The sequence below is a fragment of the Erpetoichthys calabaricus genome, chromosome 9 (genome assembly GCF_900747795.2).
Source record: "Erpetoichthys calabaricus chromosome 9, fErpCal1.3, whole genome shotgun sequence".
Lineage (NCBI taxonomy): Eukaryota > Metazoa > Chordata > Cladistia > Polypteriformes > Polypteridae > Erpetoichthys > Erpetoichthys calabaricus.
In genome coordinates this window covers 110,393,106-110,405,223 of record NC_041402.2, presented here as the reverse complement: position 1 = coordinate 110,405,223, position 12,118 = coordinate 110,393,106, and the positions used below count along the sequence as shown (strand labels likewise).

The window sequence follows — 12,118 nt, the reverse complement described above, 5'->3', positions numbered from 1 at the left end:
CTCTGGATTACAAATCAGCAGTTCTAACCACTGCACCACGGAAGCTGTCGTATTCTACTTGCACCTTTTGTGAAAGTGTTTTATTTGATATTTGGCCATCAGCCTTCACACATTATAGTATATATAGTTCATGTCTACATTTTGTCATTTATTACTAAAACATGAAAAATGTTTCTGTTTTAACAATGTCTTTACATAGATTGTTGTAGACACAAAGCACACATCAAAATTATTTCCCCTTACAATTCTGGGTAGCTCACTCCCAGATAATCAATCAACGCAGGAGCTGGGAGAACTTCTTGCCCGTTCTGAGCCGGTGGGGGGATGGTATAGCAGGCTGCTTGATGCCTGGGCATATTGACATATTTACAAAACAGGCTGACGGAGAGTTGAGAAGGGATTTAAGGTGGGGCGGATTTACGAGTTTTCCCATTGGCTCTGGTAATTCTAGTGTTAACTCACCTACATGCAAAGAAAAGGAAAAATCAGCTGCAGCAGAACAGGATGTCATGCTGAGGAGTCCTTCACACCTCTCAGGTGACCACCCATTTTCTACTAAGGTGTAGGCAGGAGAAAGTGAAGATGCCCAAAGAGTGTCATCACAGTCGGCACACACCATTTACCCAAGACTGCCCCACCAAGCAAGACTGCCTGATCATCACATTAAGACCCCTCCTCTAAAGAGCAGCCAATTCACATATTCTCTTCGAACCTGTGCTGGAGTTATGGAGACAATTGGAAGGAAAGCAGTTGGATTCCAAATAAAGGCTGTGAATAGAGGACTAGGAATAGCCCTGCCTCCACTTATTGAATGCAACGTGATTTTGAACAATCGCTCAAAAATACCAACACCAGAGGCAGCACTTAAAGATTGCGGCAGCCCATATCCCAGAATTGGACACTAATCCCTACATTCTACCATTGCTTGGAAGAGACATCATCAGGGTGCACTAAGTCAGACAGCAAATTAATGGCCCTCACAATGCATCCATTGCTCAAATACTTGACCTAGGTTGGGTTCTTGTAAGTGAAGTTTGCCTTGGAAATGCACACAAACCAATAGTTGGTACTTTCAAGACAAGTGTGCTGCAAAATGAGCGACCTTCACTTTTCACGCTTTTCTACAGTTGCCTTCACTTGAAGACAGAGGGTGACTTACAGCGGGAAGCCAACGCTATCCGCCACTTTGATCAAGTCTGCACATAATGACATGCTGAGCAAGTTAGTATTTGAGAAAACTAAAGGAGACAATGATTGTGCCCTCTCAATTGAAAACCAATGGCTTCATGTATAACGCCGTGCATAGAACTCACACTATAACATGGCATAAGCACAAAAGTGGGAATGTGCATACGCACAGAAAAATCCAGATGCAGGAATCTGTACGTACGCAAACTTTCACGTTCTTCCACTACATAAATCCTGATCAGCGTGGAAAGTAACGCACGTGCATGCGCCTTCTGTCCCGCCCCAACTCCTCCCAGAATTACGCCTTTTTGAATATGCAAATCAATATAAATAGCCTTCTGAGAAAAGACAATGGGAAAAGCACGGGGGAAAATATAAGAATTTCAGCGAATACCAAGTGGAGGCAAAGGAAAAACGTACTATTTGTTGGTTTAAACAGTGGTATAATCAACAAAAGGAAGTAGATTGAGTGACAGAGTGTCGGAGAAACTCGAAAGCTCAAGTTCACAAAGTCGCACAGTGCTCGAAATAAAAAAGAAATCACATATCAAAGTCGCTGTGAAAAGGCAAGTCGTAGTCACTGTCTGAGTGTCATATGAAAGCTTATTAGGGTACAGACAAAAAAATAGGCACACAGTGGGAAAAAAGCACAAAATGTCAACTTTAATCTCGAAATTTCCACTTTAATCACGTAGTTTATTTTGCCATTAAAGTAGAACATCATAAACTTCATCTTAAAATCATTTAATTTACTAGTTTCTCAAATCCCATTGTAACTAAAGTAGGACATTAAATGCTTCGTTTTGTATTTGATCTTCTTTGTGCTCTGTGTGAATCACTACCTGCTTCTTAACACTAGAATTACCAGAGCCTACGAAAAAACTCGTAAATCCGTCCCACCTTAAATCGCGTCTTAGATCCGTTTACACCTCTCCGCCAGAGTCCTTTGTCATCTAAATGTGCTGATAAACAAAAGCTACTAGCAGCCAGCTATTCCATCCCCCCACCGACTTAGAACGAATTTCTCCTAGCTCATGGCTTGCCTTGATTTGATTATGTGGGATTGAAGTGGAGTTTTAGAGTGGAAATAATATAGTGTTATTTGGAATACACGCATTTCATGTGTGTTCTGTTCCGTTCAGTAGTCTGTGCAAACACATTTTTAAAACAGAAACGTTTTTCATATTCTAATAGTAAATGACAAAATGTAGGCATAAACTATATAACGTATGAAGCCTGAAGTCCATATATCAAAGAAACACTTTCACAAAAGGTACAAATAAGAGAACACGTGCGCTGTTATTCAAAAATATAACTGCACAAAAAAAGTTTTATTATACAACCCCATCTGACATCATGACGCGCTATAGGTCTGCAGTGTACCATGATGCATACTACCCCCCCCCCCCCCCAAAAGGGTTCTGACACACAAACGCTGGCGAAGCTGCCTTCTTCGTATCTCACCGTCACTTGAAATCAGCAGTTCTTAGCTGCTTATCAATCCATACAACCCCATCTGACACAGCTGTTTTCACATAAATAAAAGTGTACTTTTATTCAAGACTATAACCAAAGAATAAAGAAAGCAAGTTACAGTTGGTGGTTGATACGACAGCTTGCGTGGTGCAATGCTAAGAACTGCTGATTTCAAGTGACGGTGAGATACGAAGAAGGCAGCTTCGCCAGTGTTTGTGTGGCAGAACCCTTTTGGGGGGGGGGGGGGGGGTACACTGCAGACCTATAGCGCGTCTTTATGTCAGATGGGGTTGTGGCGCAGGTTGTGCAATACAGTAATCCCTCACTTATCGTGGGAGATAGGTTCCAAGGCCGACCGCGATAACTGAATTTCCACGAAGTAGGGACACCATATTTATTTATTTAACGTGTATTTGGACGTTTTTAAATCCTCCCTGTATTGTTTACAACCCAGCCTTTACTCTATTAATAACAGGGACAACTGCTAAGCAATATGAAATTGGTAGAAAAGTTTACACTTACTGTATAGCGAATTACATGTAGCAGCTTGTAGGCAGTCAGGACGTCGTCGACCTTGTTGCAAAGATTCCTAAAGCAGATTCCATCCAGACTACTGCCTTATCACGTCCACTTGCAACTCGTTTTGCGCCCTGGTTAAAGGACACTGCGGCCGTAGATCTTATATGCTTTTCCTCCTTTTTAAATAAAAAGAATCGTGGACTCATTGTAACTTTTACCTTTTCTGCAATCATTTGCATCTTCTGTTGGCGCTTGGACACGGCCCCTGAAGCAATAGCACGTTAATGCTGAATGAGTGAGATGAGACTTCCTGGTTAATGCAACACTCCGTTGCTGAGCCAATCAGCAGCACACAGGAACTTAACTGCATGCTCTGATTGGGTAGCTTCTCAGCCATCCGTCAATAGCATCTCTTGTATGAAATCAAATGGGCAAACCAACTGAGGAAGCAAGTAACAGAAGTAAAAAGACCTACTGTCCGCAGAAACCCGCGAAGCAGCGAAAAATCCGCGTTATATATTTAGATATGCTTACATATAAAATCCGCGAAGTCGTGAATCCACGAAAAGTGAACCGCGAAGTAGCAAGGGATTACTGTATTATAACTGTAGTGCAAGTTTACAGTGAGGTAATTGTACTTATAAATAAACAATTCTACAAGGAGCACTTGATGGACTGATTGAGTGCGTTTAGAGTTCTTGGCATGAAACCTTTTCTAAACCGCGAAGTCCGTACTGGGAAGTCTCTAAAGCGTTTTGCCGTGGCTCAGGCAGCGTCTGCTTCATGCTGTATACCAATATTTCTCTTTCCGATCAGCTGCTGTTGTGATTCCCCACTCAGATACAGTGATATAAATACTCAGAGTGGTGCAGTGAGAGTAATATGGAAAAAGATGATCTGCTGTGGCAACCCTTAACGGGAGCAGCTGAAAGAAGAAAAAGATGCAGTGAGAGTTACAACGCTAAAGCAGTTATGGTATTTGGAATACTATGGCTATTCCCTGGACCATTATATTGCTGCAGGTTAATTACAATCAGATGCATTACACTAATAAACAATATGCAGCTAGTTTCAGTGTATTTATAAAGCCGCGTCAGGAATGTGGATCTAAGAAAGAAAGGGTGATCACGCAGGAACAGTAGCACTGCTTTGACGCTGGGTGCCGCCAGTCTGCAAAACCGAGCGGAGAAATCGCGTACGCCAAGTTATGAGTTACCGTGGAAATGTGCATGTCTTTACGCCAAGTTTAGGTTTTATACATCGCGATTTGAGCGTGGAAACGTTCGTACGCAACGTTTATACATGAGGCCCCAAGTCTTTTAAAAAATTATGGATTAGCACAGATGAAGCAAATAGCTGGGTTGCTCCGCTACCTTTCAGATTTCCCAGATCTCGTCTCCCCAAGAATCATGAACAGGCTCTTTCTCGCCTTGTCTCTCTACAACACTCTTTATACAGAAGACCCAAGATGAAAGAGCAGTTCGCCAGATTTAGGGAGAAAATGGTTCAGAATGTACAAGCAGAACCAGCCCCTCCAATGAAACAAGGGGAAGAATGCTAGTACCTGCCACTTTTCAGAACATAGCCACCAAAACCTGGTCAAATAAGGGCAATTTTTGACTCCATGTTGCCACAGAACAGACTGTCTCCACCTCCAGGAGGTTTCACAGAGAATGATCTCTTTAAAAGCCATTTGAGACAAGGGCAAGCCTTAGCAAATTAATTCTGGACACACTGGAGTCAGAAATACATTTCCACTTTGCAGAGCTGCTGCAAATGGGCTTGCCCATCTAGACATTTACAAATAGGAGACATTGTGTTGTTGAAGGAGAGTCCACTAACATGTAATAAATGGCCTATGGGATTAGTCACCATGGTATTCACTAGCAGTCATGGTACTGAACAAAATGTAAGAGTTAAGACTGCCTCTCAAGGCATCTCCAGAAACTATCAGGCCTATCATAGAAGTCTTTCTAGTAAAAAAAAAAAATGGATAAGTTAACACAAGGTTTGTTTATGTGTGCTGTATAGTGATATAATGCGGTCATGTCCAAAGTGTATTTTTAAGGTATATAAACCCCTTGGTCTGGTTAGTTGTGGTTCGCTGCAATTTGGACCTCTATCTACGCGCTTCTCTTAGTCTCGATCTAACCGTTGAAATCACTTGCTTTGTAAGAGTCTTTTAAAGCTTCATTGTTTAATGTATACTCTCTGCTATGTATTGCTTTGTAAATCATTATTTATTGTCTTTGGTTCTAACCTGTAAATACCTGTATGTTTCTTTCGTATATATTTCAGTTTACAATGAGTTATATCCAGCAAAAGCATCCAAGAAAGCTCACCCTTGTTGTTTTTATGTGGATGTGCTGAGTTGTTTAAGCTCTCTGCGGCCACGTTGCACAGACGGCACGGAGTGTGACAGAAAAATTATTATTATTATTATTTTGTATCCTTAATTACGATTTTTCTTTTAGGTGATGATGGCTGGTAATTTAACCAACGACCAACGAAAATTAATATTCAAACAATACTGGAAGACAGAGAATCCAAAAATTTTCAAAAGAAATGGGCTGAAAAATTTCATACACCTCCACCAAGTAGACAAACAATTTACAGAATACACGGTAAATTCGAGAAAACTTGGTCCATCTGTAATGCCTAAAAAAGTTGTTTAACTGGTGAGTGTTAACAACCAGGAAAATGACTTGTTAGTGATTCTGGCATTTACAGAATGCCCCAGAAAATCAAAAAAAAAAAAAAGAGCTTTATTTGAGTTGGGCATTTCCCGTAGATCTTTGAGTTGTCTAATGTGACGTTTACGTTTAAAAATGTATCGGCCAAGATTGATTCTTGGGTTATTAGAGGATGATCCAGATCACCATTTACAATTCTGTGAAGTGGTTATGAATGAAGAAAAAACAAGGCAAATGGCATCATTGATAAAATGACATGGTCCGATGAAGCTCAATTTAAACTTTCAGGTGCTGTAAATCGCCACAACTGTGTTTACTATTGCACAGAAAATCCCCATGTAAACAGTTGAATCAGCCGGGGGTTACACTTTGGCCAGGTCTTTCGTGTAAATGGGTACTTGGACCTTTTCTATACAACTACTACACATGACCTGTATTATAACATGCTGAGGCACACTGTTTTACCACAATTACAAAGACGGCATGATAATAAAGATTTCTTCTTTCAACAAGATGAAGCTCCTCCACACTACGCCGTGAAAGTGTGCGAGTTTCTTGATGAACAATTACTTAACAGGTGGATAGGTCAACGGGAGCCAGTGGAATGGCCAGCACGATCAACAGACCTCACTCCAATGGGCTTCTTCTTCTGGAGTTTTGTCAAAGATAATGCCTTTTCACGACAACCACGTACTGTGGATGAAATGATTGGCTACATAAGAGAAGCATGTCAAGAAATTGATGACAATAAAGAACTCTGTGCCAAAGTGTGCTTGAGTAGCAAGTAGACTACAACAACAACAACAACGTGTAAATCAGTAGTTCCCAACCTTTTTTTGGCCACACCCCACCAAGGCCTCTCTAAAATCATAATATCTCCCACTGTAACAAAATTGAACTACTACTCACATGGAGGAAGCCCATAATGTCATTAATTTGGTCTAAACAAGCTTCCAAAGAACATGGAAACAAAAGAGGGAAAGGATAGTTGAAGTACTGACAAAGAAATCACTAAGAAATTGTTAAAAAAATATATAATATGAAGCAGTATGAAAATACAGCAAGTACAGTTTTGAAAACATATAAGACGTGATGCAGAGGGATTTTACATTAGGCACCAATTTAGTTAACTTCAATCTCAAGTCTCCTCGTTTAGTGACATCCAGACGATTTCTTTTCTTCAGTAACAAATCATTTACAGCACTAAAGCCACATTCAGCTAAATATGAAGATGGGAATGGTAACAACAGTTTTCTTGCAAAGTTAGTTGAATTTGGGTATTTAGTTTCTGTCTCATCACAAAGCCATGCCATCGCTCCTTTTATACTGAATAAAGCTTTAACTGACTCATCATTTTGCATTTCCGAGAGATCTTCTTGGTACTGCATTGAAACATCAGACAGATCCACAAGCAATGGCTGCATCACCCATGTTGGAAAATCAATTTGTTTTAAATCAGAAAATCTTTCTTTCAAATCAGAGGCCAATATTTGCAGGTGATCCACAATGACAAGTACAGCAGCATCAGTCTCCTCACATATTTTTTCAGCCAATGAAAATGGTCAAAATTTTTGTCAGCAATATGTTTTTGACATAACTCTGTAAATGTGATGAAGCCAAATATCTTTGCCTTTGCATCAACAAGAGTTTTATTTGTTCCTTGAAGTTGTTTATTCAACATATTCAGTTTTTCAAAGATATCTACTAAATAACTTACGAATGCTTTACCATCAGCAGTTAACAGGTGCTTCGTTTCAGACTTGTCACTTAAAAAGTCACTAAGAACATCAAATAGTTCCATGAATCTTTTCAAACAATTCCCCTTTGTGAGCCACCTTACCTCATTGTGAAGTAAAAGTCTCACATGGTCAGCATTTTTATCTTCACAAAATTGCTTGAAGAGACGCTCACATTTGGCATTAGATTTGATTGCATTGATACATTTGATAATTGATTTTAGTACCTAGTTCAATAATATTTAGAATTGGGTTTTTCTAATTCAAAATCATTTATATAATGTTTTGTTATATTGCAAAATTTTATAATCATTGTTACAATTCATATAATTTTAATGGTAAAAGGATTTCTAAGTAGAAAAACCCAAGCCGGTTGTAAAATCATAAATGAAAGGATTCTTCACCATTCCTTCTATTTTAAAATAAATATATAAATGTCTCTGTAAAAAATAAAAATTATTTTTTTCTATCATTTTTAACAGTGAATTTCTGTTTTTTCATTTTATAAATTATTTAACGTACCTAAATTCTCAAACTGCCCCCTTAAAAAATCAAACTGCGCCCCATGTTGGGAATCACCGGTGTAAATAATGAAGGCCAACAATTTGAGAACTTATGAGATTGTACCTAAGGGCACTGTGCCATTGTGACATTCTTTTGAGTTAACAAAGTTAATAAATATATTGTGTTAATGAAGGTATTGGGATAATCATAACCTGCATGTCTTTTTCCATACGAACAACTGTAAACCTACTTTTTCCCACCCCTATATATGTGTGTGTATATATATATATATATATATATATATATATATATATATATATATACTGTGACATGTGAGTCACTGTCCTGCACCTGAGAGAAGACACTTGAGTCCAAAAGGTTCAAGCTACTACTTCAAAACATACAGATACAACAAGTGAGCAGGGACAGAGCCAGGACAGTGACTGGGTTATAAGGTTCCATGCATCAACTATCATGTGACAGACATGTTACGAGGATAAGCTGTCAGCTTAAAGTTGCCTTGGTGGGAATGCAAACCTGAGGTTGCCTCAGCAACAGACAAGCAACCCTCGGCAGACACATCAACTGCATTTTGCAAAACCATTGGGAAGGGTCTTAAAAGATTTCACAAATCTCACAATACACACACATATACATACTTGCACACAAATAGACATGCATATATTACATTAGTGTTCAAAAGTTTGGAATCGCCAAAAAATGTTTCAAATGTTTTATGATAGAAATTATATTACACTGATACCAATACATTGATTAAAAAATACAGCCAAAACATCACTAGTGTTACTAATAGCTATAACTGTTTTAAATGATTGATTTTTATTTTATTCACATATTCATATAAGGATTTTGCTGAATCTCGGGTATCAATCAATTCTGCTTAATTACATCGTAATTGGCTTGTTAGTTACGCTTTTATCCAGATAATTTCTTTAGGCTAAAAAGAGCAGCAGCCCCAGCAAGGATTTCCATAGCATTTAAATTGTTCTATAACCATTACTTTATGTGTTTAGTGTAAGGAACACCCATCGTCACACTATTCTTTAATGTTCCAGTCTGATTACTAACCTTTCATGAGATACAGTAGCTTACCAAACACTTCATGAAATTATACATATGATATGTTTTCCAACATATTACTGAAACCTGATTTCCACTGTCTAAACTAATTGCTCTGTAATACATAGCATTACCTGATACATGTTGTATATTAATTTTAATAACTGCTACAATAAACACTAATAATTACTTCAGCTGTAATTTAAATTGTAATTAGAAACAATATTTCTGGAAACTTACCTCAAAAAAGACAGCAACTGGGGTAGCAGCATGCTGAGAAACCAGATCAATTTTTTGCTTGAACATTTCCTTCTCATTAATAGCTCCAGAAACCTGGAGATATCAAAAATAAAATGAAAATGCTTAAAACTTCTGGAAACAGAAAACTTGCAAAAAAAAAAAACTAAAAATAAACAGTGACATTTAAATTTCAGGCAGCCCTGGGCCACCTTTGCTTTGTTGACAGAGTGTGATACATCTCTATGCATGGTATACAGTGTAGTACATCTCTGTGTGAAAATTGATTAAAATACAGCATTTACTCTTGGAACTTTGCTTTGGTTGCCTCTTAGATCTTTTTCAGTTTATTTCCCTTTAGAAATATTTTTGGTGTACTTGAACAAGTCTGTATTCCTTATATGTGACAGTTCTGTATTTAGTGAGTGCTATAATCTAGTTTTGCATTTTGCCTTGAGAGTTGTTGCGCTGCTCTGCACCTGCACTTGGTGAGATATGCTGTACACAAATAAAGTACAAGTAGTTTGTACTGCTGCGTTATATTTCTGAGGAGGCAATGACAGATTGGCCATCTAGTTTTGAGAAGTGGATTAGTTGTGTTTTGTTTTGTGTGTTTTATTTGTATTCTTTGACACCCATTGCAAGCCCAACGTATCTGGAAAGAGGAGTTTCTCTGAATTGCCTTTCCATTTTTTTTTCTTACCAGATTTTGCTTTTTTGAGAGGCTTTTCATATCATCTTAGGGATATGAGGCTGAGGACTTTCAAAAACAGGATCACTAAAAATCCATTGAAGTATTCCTTATGCAATTTTGTGATATACAAGTAACAAATTGTTGTTTTTGATGTTTTCTTCCCCAACTACTAAAGGGTAAAGGCAAGTGCAAGGGTAAAGGGTAAAAAGAACATTTAAAAAGGCTGATCTGTAAGCAGTTGTAATATTTATAGCTTTGTTAGCAAAGAAAAGAGGGAATGGAAAAAAGAGATTCTTAAGGGGACAAACAGGCTTAACACTGGAATTACCAACGCCTACGTAAAAACTCGTAAACCCAGCCCACCTTAAATCCCATCGCACCTTTCCGTCAACATCTTTTGTCTTATAAATGTGTTGATAAGCAAAAGCAGCAAGCCTCCTGCTATACTATCACCCCCACCACCGCAAAAAGGGCAAGAAGTTCTCCCAGCTTCAGCCTTGATTATCTTGGAGTGAAGGGCTGGAGTTTTAGAGGGGAAAATAATAGATTGTTATTTGGAATACATACATTTCATGTGTATTAACGTGGTCACTGATTACAACCGCAAGAAGGCATGTGAATGAATATGAATAATGTTGCGTCAGTGCTATAATGTTTTCTGAAATGTACTGTACAGGCCATAAAATGAATTATATATACCTATGTCTCTGTTTTTTGTCAATGTGGCTTTGACATCATGGACCATAAGGTGCATACTAATTCAACGTGAGCAGGAACACTCAATAAAACTGAATAAAAAAAATTAAGCTGACAATGAGATACGAAGAAGGCAGATTCACCAGCGTTTGTGTGTCAGCTTTTGTCCATCCAGATCAGAGAATTTCCAGTTCCATTGTCTCAAAACACCACTCACATCTACAGTTATTCCCAGTTTCAAATAAAAACAAACAGTGTCAGATCTGGGGTTTTGGGGGATGGGGCGAGGGATATATCGTGATTGTGACTGAGAGAATAAAAGTGAAAAAAAAAACGCTAACTTCTTACAAGTATTATAAATTTTCACCGGCTGTTACAGACGCAAATGAAATGTATGTTTTTATTGTGTAATATTAACAATAAGAGCAGCTCACTACTCAAAACGTTAAATTTGGGAAGCAACTGATATTGAAACCACAACATCTTGATTGGGAGTCAGCAGTTCTTAGCATTGCACCACGCAAGCTGTCGTATCAGCAGCCTTCCATAACCTGCTTTCTTTTTTCTTCAGTTATATTCTTCAATAAAAGTGCACTTGTTTTGTTATACTTGCACCTTTTGTGAAAGTGTTTATTTGATATTTGGATTTCAGGCTTCATACATTATACATTTCATGTCTACATTTTGTTAATTATTACTAAAACATGAAAAACGTTTGTTTTAACGATGTGTTTACATAGATTGTTGTAGACACAGAACACCCGTGAAATGTATGTATTCCAAATGACGATATATTTTTTACCCTATAAAACTCCTGGTACTTCAGTCCAACATAAACACAGAGTACTGAGAAACTTCTTTCTTGAACTGCAGCAGTGGGATACCAGGCTGCTTGCACACATCAACACATTTACAACTCAAAAGACGCTGACAGAGAGGTGCGGACTGATTTATGATGGGCCGAGTTTACGAGTGTTTTCTGAAGCTTTGGTAATTCTAGTGTTAAAACAGTTAATACAGGTCCCTAGAAAGTAGCAGTAACTATTAAAAAGTCCTATAGTTTAATAAAATCATAATTAATTCAAACTTGATTTGCAAAGAGCTTTACTGTCACCCAAACAAATTTTAATTATGGCACCAATATAATGCAAGTCTTGTATGATTTCTTTAACATCCTATTTGCAAGTGCCCAAAAAGAGACATTAAACAGACATTCACAGTACCATTTCTACAAATACAGAGAAAAGGATAACGAAATTTTAATAGGTTATACTATCTATTCTTCAGTCATACTG

At 38.0% G+C, this 12,118-nt stretch overlaps 1 protein-coding gene across 1 annotated transcript in view; it reads right to left on the bottom strand.

Moving 5' to 3' along the window:
* Positions 1-12,118, bottom strand: part of ankrd27 (ankyrin repeat domain 27 (VPS9 domain)) — a 494,306-nt gene that overhangs the window by 342,544 nt on the left and 139,644 nt on the right. Inside the window, exon 9 of the mRNA XM_051932226.1 lies at positions 9,437-9,529. Coding sequence (XP_051788186.1) covers positions 9,437-9,529 — 93 coding nt within the window. The remainder of the gene's footprint in view (positions 1-9,436; positions 9,530-12,118) is intronic.